This window comes from Apaloderma vittatum, unplaced genomic scaffold (assembly GCF_000703405.1).
Source record: "Apaloderma vittatum isolate BGI_N311 unplaced genomic scaffold, ASM70340v1 scaffold10321, whole genome shotgun sequence".
In the NCBI taxonomy this organism is placed as follows: domain Eukaryota; kingdom Metazoa; phylum Chordata; class Aves; order Trogoniformes; family Trogonidae; genus Apaloderma; species Apaloderma vittatum.
Window position 1 is genome coordinate 3,744 of NW_009700840.1, and position 27,104 is coordinate 30,847.

Consider the following 27,104-nt stretch of genomic DNA (forward strand, 5'->3'; position numbering starts at 1 on the left):
CCAGGTAGAGAAGAATCCTCCATGGCGTTTCAGGTAACTTTGAGAATTTTTGCTACGGCGTTCCCTACAGTAAAGGTTATTCAGAAAGTCCATATGAACATGAAAGAGAACCTTACCTCTTTCTTTTGGCCATCAGGAGTTACTGAGTTTGTTCATTCCCCAAAAGTTAGATGAATAACTCAAAACTGAGTTGAAAAAGTTACAGTCTGCTAATTCAGCTATAACACTTCAGAGTCCTTCATATTTTAGAATGAAGGATGCCTCTTTTGCTTCTTAAAAATCAGTACTGTAGCTGTGCAGCAAAATTCACACCTAGTAAGGGATGGGGCAGAGGCTCTAAAACTCAGAAGCAGATGAATCCCAAGAAAGTTATTGCCTCCTACACTTGCATGTGGCAAGGAGCTGTTGCTGATGGTAGATACGAAAGTGAATTTGAGAACTCTCTGATTTAAAATGTCAACAGTATCTAAGTTTTTGACATATTCAGAGGGATGATATCGCTTCACTCTAGGAATCAGTCACTATATGTGCTTAAAGATGTGCCAAACCTCCATCAAGTTTGAGAGGTGATAAGTAATTTCATTGAAAGGCTGGCAGTAGTTTTATTCCTCTAAGAAAACGCTGCTCTTGGGAATCTTCAGTACTAGAGAACATATTTTCTGATTAAAAATTAAATAAGTTCCTTTTGAAGCAATATTGTTAACGTTGTACGGGGGTGATTTAAAATCTGATTTTTAAATTCCACTTGCACAGTTGTATATGGGTGTCCCTGCCTGCTGTAGCCAATGATTTTTTAACAAAGCAAGTTTAAAGGACTTTTTTTTCTATTGTTGACATGTGAGAAAACACGTAAAAAGGACTGAGTGCTTCAAGGAGAAATAGGTGATATTTCCTTTTTACAAAGAGCTGGCAAAGTCAGTCACCACACCCAGGTGCTCAAACCTGATGAGATCATTGCCAAACTCCTGGATACTTTAGGTGTGATTCCATTTAGCCTGTGCAGCAGGAAAGGTTATGTTTCTTTGATGGATTAGAATTTTTTGGCGGGGTTTTATTTCAGAATCACTGGTAGTTTACACTGAAATTCTTGGAAGTTTTGTGTTTTTCATGCTATTTTCATAGTGGAGATGAGATCATCAGAAGCACTTTGTTTTGCCCTAGTTCACAGACTTCAGTGTATACTGCTTATCCTTGATAATTTATTTGCTGAGTATTTTTTTTTCTGGTGGTGACTTGCACCCAGTTTTTCTGTTGCTCATATTTTAGTGCTAAAGAAAAGATACTAGCTTAATGTTTAGTTACATGGAAGGAGAATAGAACTTTGCATCTTAGCAATCTATAAATAATTTAGCTGTGAGTAGTATGACACTACAGAAATATCTTTTTAGTCATGACTAGCTTTAGGTTATGTAACAGAATTATTAAATGAACAGTGGAACAAATATTAGTGAGACAAATATCAGATGTGGAAAAGTAATAGCCTTGGTTTGTGTTAAAAAAACCCCACTACAGTAGCAGACTGCAAATGCTCCTAAAGGACCTTGGGTACTGTTTTTAATTGGAAAAGTAGCTTTGAAACTGTCTGATGTCCAAGTATGCAGGAAAAGTAAAGGCAGGTGAATGTCTTAAGCCATGGAATTGCTGATGCGAAAGAACGGACAGACGTTTGTCTTTGTGGGAGTTCGTGCTGGTTGGTTGAGAGAATGGAAGCAGCGTTCCGGTCGAAGTGGCAGTCTGGAGAAAAGTAACCTGTGTGTTGCTCTTTCAGGTTTGAGTATGAGCACAGTTGAAGAAGAGTCTGACACAGTGACAGTAGAAACCGTGAACTCTGTGACTTTGACTCAGGACACTGAAGGGAACCTTATACTTCATTGCCCTCAAAATGGTATAGAATTGTATTGCACAGTGGTTTTTTTCTTCTTTTTTTCATTGATTCAACCGTCATGCTTCCCTGTCCCTAATTTCTGTGAGCTCATTGGATTCAGCTTGCTCTGCTGTAATTTGTTCTGGTTTAGTTTAAAGAAGCCTTAAGCTTCAAACTAAGCGTAAATCAAAATTTTCTATGTATGTTCCCTACAAGGATATAGCTGTTCTGATTTATTTCATGGAAATGGGTTCTTAGATCCAAGCATGTACCAAAATTTCTATAGATTTAAGGGGTTTGTTTGTGTGTAATGGACAGTGGATGAAATTTTAGAAAGAAAATCTCACAGAAAACGTATGTAGAAGAAGACATGTAAACTGTTATTGCCCATTACTTAGACCAAATTCCTGGACAGTGGTAAAGCACCGAACCAAACACATTTGCTTCTGCCTTTTGTTTTGGTTCACTTTGTTAATGGAACTTGGTCTAAAGCTTCACTTCGTTAAGAGAGAGTAATCTCTGTGTATTTTTGTTTTTAGAAACTGATGAAGTAGACTCTGAAGACAGCTCTGAACCTCCACACAAGAGGCTTTGCTTATCAGAGGATGATCAAAGCCTTGATGATTCCACTCCGTGCATTTCTGTTGTTGCAGTTCCAAGTAAGTTATTTAAAGTTTATGTTCTCTTGTAGCAAGTGTTTCTGTTGGTACAGGTTAAAAGCGTGCCCTGTGGATCACGGTAGAGTATTTTACATGTTTTGTTTTCAAATTTTGTTAGTATACTTAGGTGTCATATTTACTTCTCAGAGTCTTGAATGATTTTGCTGCTATTGTTATCTCTACAGTACTGGCAAAATTAAATGTCTACCTTACAGGTAGAGGACTGCAGGTACAGGTGCATTGAATAAGTTGAAGGATAAGCGAACAGTGAACTAGATGCTCTCCTCCTACAAAGAGCAGATGTTTGCACCAAATGATCAAACGGTTTAGCTACTGTTTCTGTGTTTTGTAGTGTTGAGATATATGGTCTTTTTAAGGTAAAGATTGTGGTAGGTAGGCTGCATACTGAATTAGAATTAAGGAAGTTGATTGAATATTAGATAATTCAATATAACTTCCCAAAGGGAGTTAAAACCACATCTGGCAGGTTAAAATACCAGTTTACAAGGCCTAGAGTGACTGTTTGGTGTAACTTAGTAGAAGCGCCTTAGAAGTAAGGGCATTATGTTGAAGGAGAACTGAGGAAAAAGAGCTCAGCCAAAAGGTATAACTGGAAAATACTGGAGGTAGGGCTGGAAAGGAAGAATTAATGCGGTACCAAATGTTTGCACCAATTCAAGCACCTTTTATTTATATGTTTCACCTTAGGTCTTGGTTATAGCATAAAACTGGAAGTTTCAAAACCCATATTTAAATTTTATGAAGAGGAACAGTGGGTAATAATATTGATAGTTCTACTGTGTCAACAAATAAATACTGAATGAGGCCTCATTAAAATTTTCAGTGCAAAGTTAGCGATTTATAAAACCTGTAGCATGCATTAAAAATGTCACAGGAGTGAGCCGTACCACTAACTTATTTGTTCTGAAGTTTCAGAAAATGATCAGAGCTTTGAGGTGACCATGACTGCTACCACTGAGGTAGCCGAAGATGAGATTAACGAAGGAACAGTTACTCAAATTCAGGTGCAGTAAGACTTCAAAATTAAGTTATTTGATGTACATTTTTATTTAAATTGAAATGAAGAGTTAAATGCAAGGTAGTAGAACTGAAGATCTTACTGGATGATTTCATACTGGTCTTTTCAAGATTCTTCAGAATGAACAGCTGGATGAAATCTCCCCAATGGGCAATGAAGAAGTGTCAGCTGTTAGTCAAGCCTGGTTCACAACCAAAGAGGATAAGGATTCTCTAACAAATAAAGGTAGGATATTTAAAATGCAGTTCTACCATACTGTGAAAAGGTAAGCTATTCCAAATGTCTCTGAACGTTTTGCAGGCTGCATAGAGTGATCTCTGGTCTGGCCTTTTCAGTGAAGATATTTGAGAAGACCAATTCTAAAAATGCTGAGAGAGCTAATGCATCACAGAATCACAGAGTGCTAGGAATTGCGAGGGACCTCTGGACATCATCTCGTCCAACTTCCCTGCCAGAGAAGGATCACCCAGAGTAGGTCACACAGGAACGCGTCCAGGCGGGCTTTGAATGTCTCCAGAGAAAGAGACTCCACAACCTCCCTGGGCAGCCTGTGCCAGGGCCCTGTCACCCTCACAGTGAAAGTTTTTCCTAATGTTTTGGTGGAACCTCCTGTGTTCCAGCTTGTACCCATTGCCCCTTGTCCTGTGATTGGACAGCACTGAAAAGAGCCTGGCTCCATCCTCCTGACACTCACCCTTTATGTATTTATAAACATTATTGAGGTCATTATAAACATTAATGAGAATCATTAAAGTTGGAAAAGACCTCTAAGATCATCAAGTCCAACCATCAACCCAACATCACCATGACCACTAAACCATGTCCTGGAGTGCCACGTCTACACGGGTTTTGGGGACCTCCAGGGATGGTGACCACCACTTCCCATTCGGGCTTCACCATCCATCTTACAGTGTGTATGCAAGAAGAAAGTTGGAACTCCAGATACTCTTGGAGAGGAAGAGGGGTCCTTCTTGCAAGGGTGACAGTGATTCATAGAATGGCCTAGGCTGGAAGGGACCTTAGAGATCATCTAGTCCCACCTCCCTGTCATGGGCAGGGACGCCACCTCTCGACTAGACCAGGCAACACATGGGGACCAAGCGGGAATCGAACCCGCGACCTCCGTGTTGGTCGTTGTTGCGCGCTCAAACCACTGAGCTAACCGGCCCCCTGATTCTAGCAGCTGTGGCAGAGAACTGCTATAGATAATGTCTGTCAGCACAGATGGGGCAGACAGTTGTGTTTGCTCCATTCACGCTTCTGCCTGATGAGGAGATGGGCAGCTGCTGTCTGAGATGGGGACACCAAAATAAAAAAAGATCAATCTGTGCTCAAGTTCACAGAATCATAGAATGGCCTTGGCTGGAAGGGACCTCAGAGATCATTTTAATCCAACCTCCCTGTCCTGGGCCGGGGACGCCACCTCTCGACTAGATCAGGCAACACATGTGGACCGAACGGGAACCAAACCTGGGACCTCGGTGTTGTAGCACCAAGCTCAACCCACTGAACTAACCAGCCTGCAGTTAGTGCGTTATTCTCTGAGTAGGGCTTATTTGTCTGGCTGCTGCGTTGTGATACATACTAAATAGTTTTTGAAGTGAAGTTGCTTTGAAAGAAGAGGGATTATGCAGACCAGGATCTACTAGAGTAATGAACTACTAAAATTGCCACCCCATTGGCATTCCTCCCTTTCAAATTGTATCTGTGCAATCATGTGGCAGCTCCTTGAACTTCAGAGCCTTTCTCCTCCCTCACCCCCCAGGGGGAGGTGCCTTTCCAAACGTGGAGAAACAGCTTACTGTAAAAATTTTTTTCAGCCAGTCCAAAGCCAAATCCCTTTTTAATAGAAAAATGGGGGAAAAAGTAATGTTTTTATCTCACAGAAGCACATTATCTCTTACACAGGGAGCTCTAAAGAGAGCTGCTCCATCAATGAAAAAAATGGGAGGCACACAGAACCTGGGTGTTGGCTATGGAAAATTCAGATAAAGGGAGCTGAGCAACTCATGTCAATGATGGCCAATAAAAAATTCTCGTTTCCTCTATCCCTCTGGATTAGATTCATAGGGCTTCAAAGGTCTTCAGTGTTTAGTCCGAGGACTGGGGCAGAGATGGGATAGCAAAGACATCCCTTTGCGTCACAGCACTGAAGCAGCTGGGCGGAAGTAGTCAGAAACTGGGTTGCTGTGGTTGCTGTGCTCTGGGGTGAGAGGAGGCACAGAGACGATCATCTTTTCAGTAGCCAGTGGCAAAGGATTTTGGTTTGGAACCACACATTGTCAAGTGTGATTGGAGGAGTGTGTCTTGGCAATTTGGCAGAGAAGTGACTTCATGTGACTTGGTGGCCCCATGTTTGCAGTGTTTCTTGTTAAACATATTGAAAACTTACTGCTTTTGTAGCTGTTTCGCAGGTGTATCATAGAATCATAGAACGGCCTAGGCTAGAAGGGACCTTAGAGATCATCTAGTCCAACCTCCCTGTCAAGGGCAGGGACGCCTCTCAACTGGATCATGATACTCAAAGCTCCGTCCAACTTGGCCTTGAACACCTCCAGGGAGGGGGCAGCCACAACGTCTCTGGGCAATTTATTCCAAAGTCTTGCCACCCTCGAACTGAAGAATTTCTTCCTAAGATCCAATCTGAATCTATTCTCCTTAAACTTAAACCCATTTCCCCTTGCCCTGTCAGTGGACACTCTTGTAAAAAGTCCCTCCCCAGCTTTGCTGTAGGTTCCCTTCAGGTATTGGAAGGGAGCCATTTAGTCCCCCTGAAATCTTCTCAAGACTGAACAATCCCAGCGCCCGCAGCCTGTCCTCGTAGCAGAGGTGCTCCATCCCCTGGATCATCCTTGTGGCCTCCTCTGAATATGCTCCAACAGATCCACGTCCCTCTTACGGTGGGGGCACCAAAACTGGACGCAGTATTCGTGACCATATATCACAAGTGGCATTTACCGTTGTGAATTTACAGGGCACTAAATCCAGTGATTCTAATTAAGAGATTAATAATTTCAGGAAAACATTTGCAGTCCATACTAACTGAACTTCTGTCGAGGTCTCCGTGTAGTGTCACAGAGATTAGCTGTGGAGGATTCCCAATATGTGTCTCCTTTTACAGCGGCTAGGAGTTTGATGTGCGTTGCCTAAGCTCATCATTTTTTTAGGCAGTCTGCCCTTGATAGTGCTTTCTTCAAAGCCATGTGGGCAGTTTGTAGTAGTCTTAGCACTGAGTATAGAATGGCCTAGGCTGGAAGGGACCTTAGAGATCATCTAGTCCGACCTCCCTGTCATGGGCAGGGACACCACCTCTCGACTAGACCAGGCAATACATGGGGACCGAGCAGGAATCGAACCTGCGACCTCGGTGTTGTCATTGTTGTCAGCACCGTGCTCAAACCACGGAGCTAACCGGCGCCTTGTGCAAACACATGAAGTGCACCGGCTGGCTATTAAAGGCTTTTCCGTGTGAAGAGTAGCGCTGTCCCTTTGACTCAGTTCTAGCTGCTTGGGCAGAGGTGTGAATCCCAGCTGCAGCGGTCGATGATTGTTCTGTCTCTGTAGCTTTGGAAGAAGAGATTGAAGCCGTTGGGCACGAGGGAAGTTTTCTCTCTAGTTGCGCTCGAATTAGTCATAATGCCTGTACTTTTCATTATAATTGGATTTGAGTAAACAGTCTGTGGTGTGTTCTGCCTCTCAGCTCTAGTAATTAGCAGGCTGAGAAGGAAGTACCCTGATTTTTCTGAGCAGAAACGGGCAGGTAGCCAGCACACACCAGTATGTGAACTGGGTCACCAGCATGATCTTAATTATAAGTGATTGTCTAAGATTGATATGGTATGAGCATGGAGGGGAAAGAGGAATCTGTATATAAAGTTAAGGTAGGAATATTTTATTGATAGTCTTCAGGTTGGAAATTTTCTTCCTGAATCAAGTTGATTGGTTTTGCTTTTAAAGCTTAGCTGGCATTTTAGTTACTAAGGGAATCAACAGAGACAAAACACAATGTTTGTTTCTGGTGGTTTGCCACTTTTGTGGCAAATAAAACACTTGTCATGAGTCTTTATCTTGGCTGTGACCACTGGGCATTATTCCCAGTGTAAAAAGGAAAGTGAAAATGAACTAGGTAGGGCATTTACCTCTATGAAAAGCACTCACAGTAGGCAGCACTACTCACGTTTTGGGAAGTGATAAGACATACAAGATAACCTCATGTTGTTGCCAATTCCTCAACTAATATTATGAGTCACATTTTAAATCCCAACTTCTGGAATTACTTGAGTGCCTGGAAATTTCAGCTGTCAGTTTAAAGACAGAAATTTTCTAGTTGTAGCTGAAGTAAACTACCTTCTAATGTTTTTGCTCTAAAGATTAATTCCATTGTTATGGAACCCGTGTATTAACTAATTAACCCATGTATAAACTAATCATTAGTAATTTTCAAACAATTTGACCTTTCCAGCTTTGACTGGTAGAGTGTTTTTGGAAGAGGTCTTGTTCAGTTTCCCTTATTCACATAAGTTGGTCTACTTAGACAAATAAAAAAAAGGACTGATATGTTTGCAGTATTGTGTTCATTTCTAAAGCAGAAAAAGTGGATATTTTTTAATGATTTTTTTTCCTGAAGTAATGTTTAAAGGATTAGCAGCTGTGGAAAATATGAAAACTTTTGCTTTATTCCCTGGCAACAGGGAGGCTGGATTAAATGATCTCTAAGGTCCCTTCCAGCTTAGGCCGTTCTATGATTCTATGAAGAGAAAGCCTGAAAATGTGACTTGACATCAAATAGAGGAATTCATATTCTGCTTTTAAAAAATGAATGTTTTTGAAGAGGGGTTTGACTCACATTATCTCAACATTAGTTGATGGTCACTAGGGTTTGTTTATTAGTTCTGAAATAACTTCTGTTGAAAATTAAGTCTAGTTAGTTTAGCTAAGATTGCTCTTTAATCGCAGTAATTTTCTGATATTTCTGTTTTGTTGTTTTGCTGACTTCAGTAATTAGTTTGTCATTTCTATTTTCAGGCCATAAGTGGAAGCAAGGGATGTGGTCAAAGGAAGAAATTGACATTTTGATGAGTAACATTGAGCGTTATTTAAAGGTATGTTTTAGAATAAGTGATCTACCCGTTGGTGTGGTGATGCTGCTCCTGCTAGAAGGCAGCATTCCTTAGTGCATCCCAGAATATGCAATGAGCCATTTTGATGGGTTCATGGTACAAATGGTCTTTATCTATTTGAAATATATAAGAAAATTGTAACCATACACAGGATTTAAGACTGCTGTATTTAACATTGCTTTTAATTTGTGTCCTGAATACAACCTATTTAAAAATCCCATGGCAAGATGCTCAAGTGGCTTAATCTCTTTCTCTGAATATACGTTGCTCGTAAAACCTTTGCTGAAGATGGAGGAAAAAAATTGCACTGGAAGTAGAGATAATTTTCCTTAGAAAACATTGAATACAGCTTCCAGACTTCTGTATTTGTTTACTACATGAGCAGAAAACCTGTATCTGCTTTCTTTGCCTTAATGTATCGGTGTCAAGAGTTTGGTGTAAAAACAGGCATGCAGTTAGCATGCCAGCAGTGATAATTGCCCATAAGTCATAGTTGTGGTGGGCTTACAGCTGAGAATATTAAAGATGAGTCCTTCCAGCGGAGAAGGTATAACCTGGATAATACAGGTTCAGCATCCTTTGTTTGTGGATCAAAAAAAGCCCAGAATTAACCTGGATAATACAGGTTCAGCATCCTTTGTGGATCAAAAAAAGCCCAGAATTTACTCCTCATTCGTATAAAAATCCTTAGTATTAGTTGTAGAAGGTGTGGCTGCCCCCACGCGTACTGGAATTTCTGCCACAAAATCATTAATAGGTAATACTGTTTTTAAAATCTAGAGAAGCTTTTTTAAACTAGCTAAGTAACTCTTTTGCATTACTGATAACTCATTTGATTTGTTATTTTCCTGCTTATCTGCTTTCTTGTACTGTGTCCAACAACTGAAATAAAGTGATTTTCAGTATTAAATGGAAGTTAACTAAAAATTTCCTTTTATAATTAACTGATGATTTTGTATCAAATTTACTTCAATGGAAAAAAAATCAGATAAGGAATATCTAAAATTATGTAATAAATTGATACAGCACTGTTTGATAACCTTTGCTTTTATGACCCCAGGCTGATTCCACCACAGCATATTTTCCATGATGTTCTAAATGACAGTTCAATTTTTGCTCTTAAAATATACATTGGACAGGTTTTTTTCAAGTGTACAGGAAAAGTAGACCTTCTGTGTCTACTTGGAATCTGGTGTAAAGAAAACCACAATAACACCTAGTGTTCAAGGGTTTGTATTTTAGGTAGCTAATTCATAATTACTCAGTTTAACTTTTGGACTGTAGAAATTGAGATACATAATAGTATGTTCTGTTTTAAAGTGTTCTGCTTGTTTATTTCTAGAAGACTTTAAAGTGTTTTGTTTGTGGTTTGTTGTTGTTTTTCTTAAGATGCCTTTCTGAAATGCTTTTTTTAAAATGCTTTCCTCTAGGCTCGTGGAATAAAAGATGCCACTGAAATTATATTTGAAATGTCAAAAGATGAAAGAAAAGATTTCTACAGGACAATAGCTTGGGGTCTGAATCGGCCTCTCTTTGCTGTCTATAGAAGAGTTCTTCGCATGTATGATGACCGAAACCATGTTGGAAAGTATGAAAACCTCTAATGCTGCATGGTTTTATTGGTATGAGTAGGGTCACGTATTTCATATGTGACACGTTTTATGTGAGGCTGAAGTTTCCAGCCCAGCAGGTACAGCTCTTACTAGAAACCATAAGTCACCTCTGCTGGATTCTGGTAGATCAACCTTGATGACAGTGTCTTTAAATTGATGGTCTCTACAACTTAAGGGTGCAGAGAGGATTCTGATGATTAGAAGACTTTGACACAAGCATAGATCTTGAGAGATATTGACCATCAGGATTCTGCCTCTTTAATCTGCCCTGGTGAGACCTCACCTGCAGTTCTGTGTTCAGGCCCAGGGTCCTCAGCACAGGAAAGACATGGACCTGTTGGAGTGGGGAGGCCGCGAAGATGATCACCTCCATGAAGATGATCACGCTTCCTAGAGAGGTTGTGGGTGTGTTCAGGGTCAGACTGGATGGGACTTTGAGGAACCTGGTCTAGTAGGAGGTGTCCCTGCCCACGGCAGGGAGTTGGAACTAGATTTTCTTTAATGTCTCTTCCAACCCAAACCATTCTGTGATTCTGTGTAGTTTCTTTCCAGAACTGTGACCTTGAGCTAATTGATCTTGATCCCTGTGCTCTTAGTTTGCACATCTGTAAAGCAATGGGTACGGCACCATCCAGAAGCGAAAAGTATGTCAGGTTTTAGTTTTTAGAGGCAGCTGAAAATCAAAAACACCGTCGCAGTGTTTGGGTTTTTTTTAACCGGATAGTCAGCCTTATGGTGATTGTGAGCTGAGACAGGAAGGGAAAAAATAGCTGTTTATTTGAGAGACTAATACACAAAATTCTAATTCTGTTCTTAGTAGTAAGATTCAGAACGAGGAATTCTGCTGCCAGATGAGAACAGTAGTAGACCTGATAACCTTACACACTGATGGAGAAAATGGCTTGTGTTCTTCATGTTCATTCAAAGCATCCAGTCACACTGTTTCTTACAACTGAAATTCCATAATCTCTTTTTGTAACTAAAGTGTACTGTGTGGTCAGTAAAACAAAATACTTGTGCCGTATGATTTCTGTTGAAAATAATGTCTTTTTATTTCCCCGTTGCATAGGTATACTCCTGAGGAAATTGAGAAGCTTAAAGAGTAAGTAACCAGGTCGCGCTACGTTGTTTAGTAGCTTTACAAGTTCTGTTATATGAAAACTGAATAGTTAGAGATAAATTTGACTGGTCCAACTCTATCAGAAAATAGCGGTCAGTAAATTAATCTGAAGAGAAATGAAACTACATTTGGAGTATTCTATTTTCTACTGTGTATTAAGGACGTGAGCAGTATGCAACAAAGTTCTAAAGCAAGCCTTTTGTTGAAACTAGTGATGTTTCAGATTTCTACAAGCACAGTCAACATTTGCAGTTACACTTGCGAAAAACAGCTTTCTTTAGGAAACCTGAGCAAAGGTTATTTCTAAAGAAAGTGGCAGATCAAGGGGTAGGATCTCCCCTGTGATGTATTGGCAAGTCACATACATTTTCAGTAAGGCTCTTTAATTTTGAGTAAAAACCTGATAGATCAAGGAGTAGGGGCTGCAGACTTTTTCTCTTGCAGCTTTTCAGTGTTGAACAGTTTGAAGAAACCAGGTTGGACTGAAGGAAGGCAGGGAATTTATTTCATTGCATTGGAATACGTTTAAATCAATTTAGCTGGTTCGTGCCATTGGCAAGGTTGCGGATGTGTTATAAGTAGTCATGGCTCAACATGTTAAGCAACCTGTTGTTATGTGTGAGAGGAAAATAGTAGTTTAAATTATGAGCACGATCATGCAGTGTTTTGCTTCTTTTAAACTGTAGAATGCCTGGATTTTCATCGGGCATTATTTAGATTTCTCAAGAGATCTCTATGCCGCCTGAAAACCCTTGAGGAACTTGCACAGAGTGGATGTTGGCTGTTTTATCTAAACATTCCTATTGCATTCAACACAGTAATTTAGACTTACGACGTTCCTGTGAAACAGTTAGATCTTAGGCGCTTTCTAAGGGAGCATCCTGTGACTCAGCTGGCCCTAAAGGCTTCTAGAAACACGTAGAAAAATTAGCAGTGATGACAGAAATATTAATGCTTTAGAATCAAAGTGACTCCCCATTCTGTCTTCAAGCCTGTAAACTGCATGCTCATGCTGTCTATTTTAGAGTGTATTTGGTATTTTGGTAATCTCATAACTGAGTATAGCACTAATGAGCATGTTTTTGTTTAGGCTGAGAACAAAACATGGTAACGATTGGGCCACAATAGGAGCTGCACTGGGGAGAAGCGCTTCATCTGTAAAAGATAGATGTAGATTGATGAAGGATACCTGCAACACAGGTGAGGTAAATGCTGGCGTCAGTAATGGCTATTTTGGCTAAAATTCTGTCACCTTTGTCTTCATCATTGGTGTTTTCAGAGACGTGTAACTCTGAACTGAGGAATTTACAGTTCCTCAGTTTTGCAGATGAAATTTGGGGATGTTTTTGGAGTGTGTTTGGTACACATTTATCCAGTTTCAGTTCTTAAAGATCAAAACAGTTTATTTTTGCAGTCCGTTATCCACTATATGGTTATGCCACTGGAGTATATTTTATTGAGGTAGATTAAAAAATACTTCCCCTTGTGTTTAATGCTTCTAAATGTACATTGTGTATTTTATGTCAGTTAAGAGGCAGACGCACTTTAGGAGTCAATTATTGTTCGTTTTGTAGTGTGTATATTCAAATGGAAAGAAAATTTAGTCAGACCTCATGTAATAAGCTAAAACATAGGAAGTTCCGCCTCAACATGAGGAGAAACTTCTTTCCTGTGAGGGTGATGGAGCCCTGGCACAGGCTGCCCAGGGAGGGTGTGGAGTCTCCTTCTCTGGAGACTTTCAAAACCCACCTGGACACGTTCCTGTGTGACGTGCCCTGAGTGATCCTGCTCTGGTGGGGGGATTGGACTAGATGATCTCTAGAGATCCCTTCCAACCCCAAACATTCTATGATTCTGTGATTCTGTGTACTAAATCATTGCACAGTTAACTCACTTCAGCTAATACAGTTCAGGTAGCTTAGACCAGTGTGCTTTGGTCAGTATTTTGATAAGTTCTGTGTGGCTTCATGGCTGTACTGTAACTGTTCTTACTTACTGATGATTTATGTTATATATTCTTCACAAGTCAATATTTGCATCTGGAATAAGGTGTTAGGCGCTGAAGGGAAATGTCTGTTGGCACGTTACGGATCAGAACTGAGGGCATCTGCTGTTAGTTAAGCTGGAGGGCTTTTCTCTCTTTCAGGCAAGTGGACAGAGAAAGAAGAAAAGCGGCTGGCAGAAGTAGTGCATGAGCTGACCAGCACGGAACCAGGTGACATTGTCACACAAGGTGTATCGTGGGCTGCTGTGGCAGAACGGGTCGGGACGCGCTCCGAAAAGCAATGCCGCTCTAAATGGCTCAACTATCTCAACTGGAAACAAAGTGGGGGCACTGAATGGACCAAGGAAGATGAAATAAATCTGATCTTGAGGTTTGTTACTTTAGTTGTTTTTTGAAGGTTCGTAATACATGACACTAGCAGGATTCCGTTGGGGTCCATTTTGCTGGTTTCTTAGACACTAAAAACTCTAGAACCCTCCAAAAATCACTGCTGTGTTTACAGTTCCCAGAGATTTATTATTGAACATATTTTTTGTTTTTTGTTTTTTTAGTGAATGTTAGTGTTCGTGAAAGGTGTCAGATTGAAAACCCTGGGGACTGAAGTCTTCTTTATTCCACAGAAAAGGTACAGCACAGGCAGCGACCGTGCAAGCTTCCCACACGTTGCCCCACCGATGCGCTTTAACCCTTAACTGGAGGGTAGTTCAGTCTCCCTGCCCGTTCAGTCCTTGGCCTCTCTGCTGAGATGACCAACAAGGGTCAAGTGTGGTGGTGGTTTCTGTGATGTGGACGTCTTGTCTACAAAGGACTAAACTGAGACTGCGAATTAATTTCATGTAGGCCACCAAACACTGATTGGATATCGGCAGCTTTGCCTACATTTGAACTGGCAACCTGGTAGTAACTTTGGAAATCTTCTGCTCTCTCCAGTCCTCCTCCCGTTTTGAATGCCTTGAACTCGGGCTTTTTAGCCAGTGGATTTTTATGGGTTGATAGTTGTGGGTGGGAAGAAAAAGCCAAGACGTTTAAGCATCATTTACAAAGCAATATTCAGTAACTTCCTGAAGCCATATGACACGAACTCAAAACAATGACCCTGATTCCACATTTCAGAATCTGCCAGTTATAATTCTTAGTATTTCTGTTCAAATGGTATCTGATTTGGTCTGTCCACATATCCTTAATTCATCCTGCAGGGTTGGTTTTGGTAGCCTTTTTTGGTTTTTTTTTTTAAGCTAGCAAGAGTGTTCAGTATTATTGCTTGGTTTGTGAAGAGAACTGTTCTTAGCTTCCACAAACATCATCTCCCTTCTCACTGTTCACCTCTCTTTCATATGCTCCGTGTATAGATGAGCTGGAGGCAATTCAGAGATACTTACATTCAAACAGATCCTGGTAGAATCCAGTGTGTGTGTAACATCTGCTCAAATTATTACGTGAAGACTGTCCCCTTACCTGGAGAGCCTGATGGGATTGATTTTATGTTTAATGCTATAGTTAACTTCATCTACTTGGGCTAAGAAGCATCTGAGAGGAGGCAAAAATCTGTATTAAGGATGGATTAATATTATTTAGGAGAAAAGAGAAGTAAATATTTTAACGTGAAATTAATTAAGTGAAAGTTCAGAGTGAATCTCAGGAAGTATTTCCTGCCTTGGAGATGTGTTTGAGGAACGGTTTTCCAAAGAGAAAAGATGCAAGTACCATCATTTGGAATGCTTCACAGCAATCTGATCCAAGTCCTAATGTATATGTAAATGAGGAGAATGATCCTGCATGGCAAGGAGATGGACTGGATTATCTAACAGGTCTAGTCCATCTTCTGTGGTTTATGATTCTGCTTGACTTCTGGCAGCGTGGCGCCTTGGAAGCCTGTGTCGATCCATGAGCTCTGGTGGACTATGGACTGGCATGCCGTTTTGCTGCTCTTACATGTGACAAGACCAGAGATGTGCAACACCCCTGCCAGCCTGGAGGGTAGTTTCTAACAGGTAAATATTTTCTGTATCCTGCCAGGATAGCGGAACTTGAAGTTTCTGATGAAAACGACATCAATTGGGATTTGCTAGCTGAAGGATGGAGTAGTGTCCGCTCACCACAGTGGCTTCGGAGTAAATGGTGGACCATTAAAAGACAGATTGCAAACCACAAGGATGTTTCATTCCCTGGTAAGGTACTTGCACATTTCTCTCCTGAAAGCTCCTTTCACAAATATCAAAGGAATAAGGCTGCATTTTGTTGTCTACTTGGAGCATTGCTGGCTAAAGAGCACATTGCTGCTTTGCTGGAAGTTACTGCTCACTGGGATGTGCTGGCTGAATTGCTCCTACAAGGCGAAACAAGCCAAGCTGATGTGTACAACTCCCCCCAGTTTGGCTAAAGGGAGAGTGTGTATGTAAGCAGCTCAGCTGGCAGATCTCAGATGATGGTGATCTTTGGTGTGGGGGGCAGTGACCTCTTCAGGTGGAAGAGGACATATGTATCTGCAGCCTATCAATATCACCCCAGGTTAGATCTGTTACCCTTAAAATTTTGAAATGTGTATGAGGTGCTGAACTTTGGCTGTAGACAGAAGGTAGGTTTACTGCTCACTGCAGAGAGAGGAGGAGGAGGGGAGGAACCTGGAGTATAAAACTCCCGAAATACATCTCTCACAGTATTTCATTCTTGGCTGGAGAAACAAGTGCCTAAGTGAAAGGGTATTTCAGTCTCCACAACCTTTTCTCTGACTTAGGGAGAGGAAGAAAATCAGATTGGTCACGTTGTAATGAAAGGTGTAATTTAATGGACACTTCTGCTGCAGTCTTCACTGTGTTTCTGTATTACTCCTGCCGGGAGGCTGTGGTTGAGAGAGCCCTGTTACTCTTACCATACATTAATAGGCAGTTGTTGCATCAAATAATTCGTGGTATAAATACACCACTGAATCAACAGGCTCCACACTTTCCCCAAAGTGTTAAGCTGTCAAGAGTGGGAGATGGTTAAGCAGTTTGCTGTATCAAATGCTGGAAAAGCAGAGGCCTCAGCTTTTGTAACCTTTTATATGTCAACTGCTCCCTCAGTGAGATCAAAGTGATTGTAGGGGAGAAAGGTGGGTGGCTTTGTTGAGCAACAGCCCGCTTCATGCACAGACAAAGAATTGTACAGCCGCTGCAAGATAATTCTTTCTTACTCCCTGTTTCCAGTGACGCTTCTGTCAATCTCTTGGAACAAATCCACTTCAGTGTCTTCTAAGATTGAACGATTTATTTCTGATAGCAGCATTACGTGACTAGTGATACTGGCACATGATTGTAGCTTGGGGATATAGCGTACATGTTTTTAGAAAAGTCCGAAATCTGTGAGCTTTTTTTTCCCCATGCATCCTAAAATGTCTGGGTTCCTTGAGAAAATCCCGTTCGCTCCAGTAGTTGACTATAAATGTGTTTTATATAAATGTGCTAAATTTCTAGTTGAGACCTCTCTAATAACTTGCTTAAGTTCCAAATTCAGAAGGATTATGGTTACTTTTCGTCTTGGATAAATCTCACATGCAGCATTTTAAAAATGCTGCTTCAGCATGCTTTAGCCTGAATGTTCTTTCCCTCAGTGCTCATAAAGGGTCTTAAACAACTCCATGAGAACCAAAAAAACAATCCAGGGCACCAGCTTTCGGAGAACAAATCTGGAAGTGGATTAGCAAACACTAATTCCAGTTCGGGGGTTCAGCACGTGCAGATTCGAGTGGCTCGCTTAGAGGAGAACGCAGGCAACGCCCCAAGCCCCGTGGCAGCTTTGCAGATTCCGGTCCAGATTACGCATGTCTGTAAGTAGCCAAAATGAATGATTTGCTGTCCTCTAATGAAACAGAAAGCTTTCTTATGGTAAGATGGTGAAGGAGCAGTAGGCATGTCTTAAAAGAATTTTATGAAGTCTGCTTTGGTCTTGCCGTAACTTCAGATTAAGGATTTCTGGATTCCCTTTGCGTGTTTCTAACTTTGTTAGGCAAATGTAGGTATTACTGTGACAGAAGTACCAAGAAGCTGCAGTTGGAGTGCCTGGACATCAGCGTTGTAAGCGTCTGTGAGCACACACACAAGGGCTTGCTATAACATGTTCTTTGAAAAGGTTGCAGCACACAAACTTCTTAGGTGCAGTATATATGTTTATTTCTTAAGTTTCTTGTGGCGGCTGTTGTCCAGAACAATGAATATCATGTACAAGATCTTCTTTTGTAAAATACATGCACTGCTGTACCCAAGTTCTGATGAAGGACGCTGAAGGGAAGGAATATAATTTCTTTTTCTTAGTCCTGCTCTTTGTTATGCAGATATTTCTAGGCACAAACACTCTGGAAAGTGTTAACTGACGAGTCAAACTCACGTTCCAGGGATGATCTGCTCTAACCACTATATGTTATATTTTTTTTAAGTCGGTGCTTCCTATCCTCTTAAGGATGAACTTTGCTCGTTATCAAACGTTTATTACCAAGTCTACTTTGATTGTAGTGCTTATTGCTTGTTTTTGTAGCAAATCTTGTGAAGTAACTCGAGTCATTCCTAATTCAGGCACCCCATATGCAGCCTGTCATCTCCACTGTGTGCTGGTTTGCACTGTTTGTCATCGAATCACAGAACGTTGGAGGTTGGAAGGAACCTCGAAAGATCATCTAGTCCAACCCCCCTGCCAGAGCAGGATCCCCTAGGGCAGGTCACCCAGGAGTTTTGAATGTCTCCAGAGGAGACTCCACAACTTCCCTGGGCAGCCTGGGAATTATATTATGAAAATTTAGTACTTCAAGATTTCTCACTACAAAATTGGGCTAAGACCTGATTCTTCAGACTATGACTAGATAGACGTTTGGGAAACCATTTTGTGTTCACAATTTCATTTTAAGTGCCATCTTCATTTTATCTGGTTCATTTTTCAATTTGAACGATGTGCACCACCAAGCCAAGAACTTTTTATCTGTCTCAGTACATTGGTGGTCTCAGACTTTCAGGCAAGCTCGCTCAAATCATTGGGTTTTGATGAGCAGGTGAGATGTGCTGGTATTCTGTAATTCTTTAGTCCTTTCTGAATTGAATCCTGTAATGGTCCTTTTGTGATGTCGCTTGCTGCTGACTGCCTAACAAGCCTTTTTCCTCACTCAGTCTGCTTTCCTGAAGAATTTATCTTTGTGAATATTGGATTGTGTCTTTCCCCATCCCCTGAGAGCTGAACCGATCAGCTACTTTCAGCTGCATTTGATAGAAGGTTCAGAAGTTTCAAAGGGGTAATTCCTGTAACCTCTCTGAAGAGAACTGGCTAGATAACAGAGAGGCCACACTTTACAGCTGTCTGCTACTAGGTAATCTGCAGCAGGAAACCATGAACGTGCCACTACAATAATAAAAGCTTCCAAATTGGAGCTCATATCTTCTTACGAGACCAAAATTATTCTACTTGGAAGCCACTGAGTCAGAGACGGCCAAGTTTCCAGTGCTTGGAGCACTGTTGTCGTCATGTAGGTCTTTTGCCCTTTTGGTATTTATGGAATTACTGGATAATCTCAGCCAAAGTTTTAATTTGCCTCCATCTTCCTGGAATTTGTGAGCTTTTTAAGAGCAAGTAAAAATTGTAATTATGGTTCTGAATAGGTTTTTTAGTGTCTTAGAGAGCTTTGGGTATGAGCTGTTTGGACTTGGTGATCTTGAGACATCTGATACATAACTTATTTTCAGTGCTTCTCTTCATTTTTTTTAGAATTAATGTAGAAAATTACATAAATCATTACATGTAATAAGAATACTTGAAGATTTTATACGCTGCAGTCATAATACACAGGGTGGAGAAATATGTTGGGGAGCATCTGATGTTTCATGAGTGGTGCACATGCTGTGGAGGGCAGAAAAAGTTACTGACAGGAAAAAGAAAAAAGGTCTGTGGGAAATATAGCAAGTTTAAAACTGATAACAGTTTAAAACATGATCCAAAGGATGTCGTTACACCAGAACCCCTTACAAATCTCATTACAAAAAGTAGTTGGATGACATCAGATAACTTGATTTATCCCTGTGCACTGAAACCATACTTTGTTTCTTTCTTTTGCTCTTTTGGATTGTAGAATGCCCACTTTACATAGTGTTGTATCTTGGGTACCAATTAGAGAACGTTGTCATTAGGATTGCAGCCAGTTTCCTTTTTCTTATTACTGGAATTAACAGTACCCTGCTATGTAGTAATTATAGTACGTTATGCTCTCTGCAGGGCAGAAACATTTTGGTTTACATATTTCTTTTTTTTACTATTTTTCTTCCTTTTGCAGCCTCAACAGATTCCCCTGCTGCTACTGTTGACTCTGAGACAATAACACTAAACAGTGGAACACTACAGACCTTTGAGATTCTTCCAGTAAGTAACAGAGAACTTATTACTGTGTTTTTTCTTTTAACACTAGTACTTCTTGGACTATGGAGCTGTGCCTTTCCAAAAAAACTTACAAGTTGTAAGCCAAATATATTTCTAAAAGTCTAATTCATAAGAGCTGTGCAGTAAAATGTGAATTACAGTTAAATGTTTTAAATCTGTCTTAATGCCGTAGCGCTTGGAAGTTTTCCTGTGTGCTTGGTTTATACGGTTTGGGGGATTTTTGAAATCTGACATAATGGAGCCAAAGGAAGCTCCCAGCAAGTCAACAGTAATATATAGCACAGATTCTCTTGCAATGTTAAGTTGCTTTTTTTTTTCCTTTCTTCTTTGCTGTTGTAAAGCATAATAGAGTCCTGCTTGAGTCTTGGCCTTAATATTTGTCTTGGTTAACCTAAGGCTAGAGATTGAGTTTCTTCATACTTCTTGAGTGCAGCGCAGCAATCGATGCAGTAGGGATTGAATTAGTTTGTTAGGCTAGTTGGTGTAAATAAGCATAGAATCATAGAATGTGTTGGGCTGGAAGGGACCTTTAAAGGTCACCTAGTCCAACCCCTTGCAGTGAGCAGGGATGCCTTTAACTCGATCAGGTTGCTCAGAGCCCCGTCCAGCCTGACCTTGAGTGTCTCCAGGGATGGAGCCTCCACCACCTCTCTGGGCAACCTGTGCCAGTGTCTCACCACCCTCATTGTAAAGAACTTCCTAACGTCTAATCTAAACCTACCCTGCTTCAGTTTAAAACCGTTGCCACTCATCCTATCACTACACACCCCTGTAATCAGTCCCTCTCCAGCTTTCCTGCAGCCCCTTCAGGCACTGGAAGGTGCTATGAGGTCTCCCTGGAGCCCTCTCCTCTCCAGGCTGAACAACCCCAACTCCCTCAGCCTGTCCTTGTAGGAGAGGTGCTTCAGCTTTCTGATCATTTTTGTGGCCTCCTCTGGACCCCCTCCAACAGGTCCACATCCTTCTTTGGTTGAGGGCTCCACAGCTGGACACAACACTCAGGTGAGGTCTCACTAGAGCAGAGCAGAGGGACAGAATCACCTCTCTCCATCTGCTGGCCACCCTGCTTTTGATGCAGCCCAGAACGTGACTGGCCGCCTGGGCTGCGAGCGCGCAGTGGTGGCTCATGTCCAGCTTTTTGTCCAGCAGTACCCCCAAGTCCTTCCCCATGGGGCTGCTCTCTGTCACATCACTGATAATGAGGGTTGCCTTGACCCAGGTGCAGGACCTTACACTTGGCCTTGTTGAACCTCGTGAGGTTCACATGGGCCCACTTCTCCAGCTTGTCTAGTTCTCTCTGGAGGACTTCTCAATCCTCTGGAATGTTCTGAGTGCTCACCTTGGCCCAGGAAGGCATCATGTTTGGGTATTAAATAAACTTCTATTATCTTTTTTAGTCTTTCCACCTCCAGCCAACTGGAACACCAGGTACATACTTACTACAGACGAGTTCAAGCCAAGGCCTTCCTTTAACGCTGACGACTAGTCCTACCATGACCTTAACGGCTGCTGCTGCTGCTCCAGCCTCCCCAGAACAGATCATAGTTCATGCCTTATCGGTGCGTATTTGGAGCAGTGGAAACGCTGGCGTTCAGGCAGTGGCGGGAGGGGAATGTAATAATAGGCACCCCTATATGTGCATGTTCAAGTTGCAAAGCAGTTCTGAAGTCAAACTGTTACTCAGCTTAAAATAGTGAAGAGCAAGAATTCCTTTTTACGTTGTTTTTAAAAAGCAACCTCAAGTTGCTTCAAAGCTTAAGCTTAGTAAGCAATTTCGTTTACTGTGACTGAGCACGATGTCTCCATCTAGTGGCTTGCACCGCAGCAAAACAAATCTGTGGATTCCTAATGTTTCCAGTTACTTTCACAAAACTTGTAGTAGCAACAGTAGCATTTTAAATTAGAGGGAGAGAAGAGGAAGCAACTGGAGATAAAATAACCAAAGTGATGCAAAAGTCAGGAGAAGAAAATTCTGATCTTTTGAATATACAGTGATCCTCACCGGAACAGTTACCTCTTTTGTATTATGTATTGACTTTGAGACTTAAAAGAACAGTTTACACCAAATACAGTCTACAGATTCACCATTTAAGGCCAGAAGAGGTCGGTAGATGATCTGGGCTGATGAACTTTACATGTAAAACTCTTAATTTACGCTTAGTAATGTCTTCTTTTGAATCCTTTTGCTTTTACTTGCTGAATGAGTTGGAAGATACGTGGGAGAGGGGAAGTCTCTGACATTTTTGGTTTTTGTCTGTCTCTTTTTGCAAATACTGCTTACAGCCAGAGCATTTGCTAAACACAAGTGACAATGTCACAGTGCAGTGCCACACGCCGAGTGTCATCATCCGCACCGTCACTGCTGAAGATATCTCCTCCTCTGTCGCTCAGGCAGAGCTTACTGTTGCTTCAGACATTCAGTCGGCTGACCTGACAGATCCTCCCGATACCCTGGAAACAAATGCTTTCCCGGATGATATCCATCAGACCAAACTGAGCCATGAAGAACAGTCAGCCTACAATGAAAACGATGCCTCCAAATTCAGCAGCAGAAACAGCAGCGAGCTGATGGATGGAGTTATGGTAAGAACCACGGAGGAGATTTCAGATGCTGGCCTGAAACGGGAAGAGGATTCTCACTCTGATTTACCCAGCACTTACGTTAGCGAGGTAAGGGAGTGCAAGATACTTGATGTTTTCCCATTTTCTGCATGGGGAATGATTCCCTGGCATCTTTGACCTTTATGTCAAGCAATTCATATGAAATCTGTCAGTGCTTTCATGTATATTGTAGCTCTACAAGTATCCTCTGTTAATATCTTACAGGTGGGAAAGTGATAGCATTTAATTTGGTACTAAGGCTTACATTTGACTCCATCTGGAGCATTGAATACCTCACTGGCTGTGGAGTTACTCCAGTACTGAGGGTACTTTTGCATAGTGACTGTGGAAAGTGGGAATATTAGTGGCACTGAGCAGTTGTCTTCATCTGTTTACTATTTGATGCTGTTGCTTTAAACTAGCTGTTAATTTTCCAACACATACTTTACAGTTATACTGCTTAAAAAGGGAGGTATTTAGTTTTTGCTCTGTGAATCTAGTAACATATTTCAAGGTGCACCACAGTTTCCATTTTTGAGGACTTGTATTAAAAATACTACTCTGCTAAATTGGAATTTGAAGTGTTAAAGCTGTTTCTCTCTCTGGCCTCATTTTTATTCAACTCCAACACCTGAGATGCAGAAATTAGTTCATCCCGATTACTTCAGGCAGTTGGATTGTTTATACTGAATTCCTCTATCTCTGAGTTGCTGGGACTATGATAATGAGTAAGACAAGAAAACAAAGATGCTCTTTAGTGTGTAGAAAATACCTCTTTTCTTAGAAGCTTGATAAGGTTAAACTGTGGGAAGAGATGAGTTAGATTCAAATACCTCGTCCAGTTCTCTGAAACACTGTGCTCTACAGTTGCTGTAATTCTGCTTTATCTGTCTTGAAAATCCATTGTTGATACGCTTTGCCTTTATAAAAGTTAATAACAGACACTGCAGATCCATCATGTTCTTGAAAAGAGGAAGATCTTTGTAAGTCTCACCAGTCTGCTACTAGCATTTGAAGCATTTGAATCCTGAATACCCGCAAAGCTGGGGATTGGGATTATTCTTCTGTTTCTCTCTTTCTTGTCTCATGGTTGACGTAGTCGTGATAAGATTCTCAGCAGCTGAGGCAGCCTATTTTTACTCTCGCTTCAAAATTTCAACTCCTAGAGGAAGAATTAGAAAATTTTGCTATAAATCTAGTTCGTAATTATCAACTTTGTAGAAATTGCCTGTGGCTAGCAAGATATGAAGAGATACTAAAGGGGTTTTTTTTCTATATCAAAACCCAAACTGCGTCTGTAATTCTGACTTGCCTCACACTTCTACTCAGATTCAAGTTTGATATGTGTATTTAAATTCTAGGAAACAGTGAACTGTCTGTGGGCAGTCATACATGAAAAGTTACTCTAGAAAGACAGGCCTGAATTCTGGGGCGTTTTAAGCCAGTGTTATTTTTATGCCTTGGCCAGTATTGTCACTGTGGGCGTGGGTAGCGGGAAGCAGGCAGTCGTGCTGCAGGGTTTTATTATTTCTGGCTGGGAAAGCTGCCCATTTGCCACAATGGCTTCTTTAGTTTTTTACGCCTCCTTTTCCCGGTTTCAAGGCTTGCGACACGCTGCTGCTCGCGGGCAGGTTCAGCTGGGATCTCTGCAGGAAGGGCTTTCGCAGGTCAGGCACGCCGTGCCCTGCACGAATGGGTACGCGACTGGATCAAGGACTTCACTGAGCTGCAGCACAGATGGTCAACTCCTCTCCAGCAGCACCAGGGAAGGGCTTTTCAGGCAGCTGCCTTTGCAAAAATGTTCTTAAATTAGTAGGGAAATGAGTTTTCCTAAAAGCCTAGGTGTAGTAAGTTCAGGATTTTCTGGAGCAGAGAGGGCTGTAACCTCTCCCAGACATTTCCTGCTCCCTCTGAAGACGGGATCAATCCAGCTGCCTTCCATGCTGCCTGCAACATTTGTGGGCATTCTGCATCAGTGATTCCTGAAGCTTGAAGAAACCTTTCACGTTACACACAAAAACTGGAATCCAAATATCTCTGCTTATTCTGGCAGTACTATCACAGAACAGCCTAGGCTGGAAGGGACCTTAGAGACCATCTAATCCACCCTCCCTGTCATGGGCAGGGACGCCCCTCAACTAGATCAGGCTACTCAAGGCTCCGTCCAACCTGGCCTTGAACACCTCCAAGGAGGGGACATCCACAACTTCTCTGGACAATTTATTCCAAAGTCTTGCCACCCTCGGACTGAAGAATTTTTTCCTAAGATCCAATCTAAATCTATTCTCCTTTAACTTAAATCCATTTCCCCTTGTCCTGTTGGTTTCCTCTTGGAAAAAGTCCCTCTCCATCCTTCTTGTAGGTTCCCTTCAGGTATTGGAAGGCAGCTATTAGGTCCGCCTGGAGTCTTCTCTTTCCAAGACTGAACAATCCCAGCTCCCGCAGCCTGTCCTCGTAGCAGAGGTGCTCCAGCCCTTGGATCATCTTTGTGGCCTCCTCTGAACTCGTTCCAACAGATCCATGTCCCTCTTACATTGGGGACACCAGAACTGGACGCAGTGTTCAAGGTGGGGTCTCGCAAGAGCAGAGTGATTAGGATGTCCTAGACTATCTAGGATGTCTTTTGACAACATTTGCAGAACCAGGAGTCTGCCAGAGTGTGCTGTGACATTGAGTAAACCAGATGTGTCGGTGCCACTCCAGCACTACAGGAGACAGGGAAGAGGTGGCAGCAGTGATGGGACTGGAAGGGGGTATTAATAACTTGTACCTGGAAGGAATCTGTGTTGCCAGTTTTTTGATACTATGAGGTTAAGCACATAAAGTTGGGAGCCAAACTACAGTCAGCAAGTGACAGGGCAAGCAAGGCACAGCAAAATGGGTCTTTTGAGCTCTAGGTTCAGTAGCTAAAACTTGACCCAGAAGCAGGAGTTGTGAAACTAAGAATTAAGCTCAGGTAAAGCTATTGGATTTGTGCAGCTGCTAAGTATTATAAAGGTATTGCTTCAGGATCTAGGCAGCAAGTAATGGAAAACTTTATTCCTCTTCCTAGACAAAATATAAGAACATTTTCTCATCTTCTTGCAGTCTTCTCTTTCTGCTCCCTTTGCCTTATACTGCTCATGGAGTAGAATTCTTCCCATCTTGTTTTTAGACGCCTCCACTGGGATAAAATATGCCCTATAAATGCTGAAGTAAACTAGCTCAGATGCTGACATTTCAATTTAGTGAGATAAAACTCATCCAGGGAGTCTTCCTGCTTACTGTGGAGTATGGCTGAGCAAAGCAGGTTTTTCTGTTTGTGCTACCAAGAGTATACTCTTATATCCTGTTCTTGTGGGTTCTGCAGGACCTGGGTTCTCCAGCGATAGAAGAACAAGTTGATCAGCCGACAATAGATGATGAGACTGTGCTTATTGTTCCTTCTTCTCATAGTTTTATCCAGACAGCAGATGATATAGACAGCGAGTCAGTCTTGCCCCTGACAACACTAACAGGTAAGACAGTCCCTTCATATAGCTAGGATTCATTAAAGCAGTTTGGCACTTTTGAATTCTGTAGACAATGCTTTATAGATCCTTGCTTTCTCTTAAATAATTTCCTGTGTCGTTGCTAGTAAAACTTTAAACAAGTTGGTTGCCCAGCTGGTATCAGCAAGCAGAGGACAGTCTCACTTAACCTTGTGGGAAAAGCGTTAGAACAGCAGCTGGTTCATCAGTTGCTGAGCTGTTTCCATCACCCTTGAGCCTTCAATTAGTACACTTAAGCTAATAAGTAACTCTTTCTTTAGTGTGTATTTCTCCATGCCTGGTGCTTGAATGAAATTTGTTTCATGTTTGAGAGAAGACCAGAGGCATCAGAAATGCACTTGATGACTCTCACGGTGAGGGGCTGGGCTACCTGGCGTTTGCACAGCACTCACCTGGAAGGGCTTGCGAGCTTGTGCCACGATTCCCACTGCCAAGAGTCATCTCAGACTTGGAAGCAGCGCAGATATGTTCTCCCACAGCTGCAGCTAACAAAAACTCCTTTTTGGAGGGTCAGCACTAGGCCTGGTACAGTAATACCTGGTGAATGCAAATGTGGGTTACACTGGTTGCACCCTTATTAGGCAGAACTTACCTTGAAACTAGAAATTGAGAACAGCCTCATTTGAGCAGCGTTGCTTAAAATTAGTAGAAATTGCAGACTGCATTTTCTGTCTCCCAAGTGTGCATTTTATATCTCGTTCCAGTGGCACAGTAAATAATAGTCCTAATGTACTTGTCTCTTGACAGATCCTATCCTACAGCATCACGGAGATGGGTCACACATTATTGGCTCATCGCTGGGCAGTCCTGACTCGGAAGATTCAAAGGACGTTGAAGATTTAGTGAGCTGTCACTGAGAACCAGTACTTGTGTCCATTTTCTATTGACCGTGTTCTCATTGTGATATTAGTTCCAACCCTGTGCCACATTTCCAAAGAGAGCAGTCAGTCCGGGTCTTTAAACAGAAGCTTCCAGTCTGAAAAGACTACAGTGCACTTTCTCTGCTCAGGCTATTTACCTCATTTGTGAAGGGTTACAGAGCTGCCAGCCGACGCCTGATGTCCAACGTCGCAGCCGGGGCTTCAGTGTTTTAAAGAACCCCCGTTACAGTGCTCACTGCTGGGATCCGTGTGGTCAGTCCCGGTCGGACTCGTTGCTGGTCT

At 41.8% G+C, this 27,104-nt stretch overlaps 1 protein-coding gene across 1 annotated transcript; it reads left to right on the plus strand.

Moving 5' to 3' along the window:
- The first annotated feature begins 353 nt into the window (after window positions 1–353).
- DMTF1 (cyclin D binding myb-like transcription factor 1) lies at window positions 354–27,017 on the plus strand. Its single transcript, XM_009878899.1, has 17 exons — window positions 354–426; window positions 1,769–1,885; window positions 2,404–2,523; window positions 3,454–3,548; window positions 3,673–3,787; window positions 8,588–8,664; window positions 10,113–10,270; window positions 11,365–11,397; window positions 12,506–12,615; window positions 13,562–13,790; window positions 15,437–15,588; window positions 17,010–17,225; window positions 19,707–19,792; window positions 21,208–21,369; window positions 22,094–22,480; window positions 25,761–25,908; window positions 26,689–27,017. Exons 1-17 carry the CDS (start codon window positions 354–356, stop codon window positions 26,796–26,798), a joined length of 2,388 nt encoding a protein of 795 aa, XP_009877201.1. The 3' UTR covers window positions 26,799–27,017.
- The last annotated feature ends 87 nt before the right edge of the window (window positions 27,018–27,104 follow it).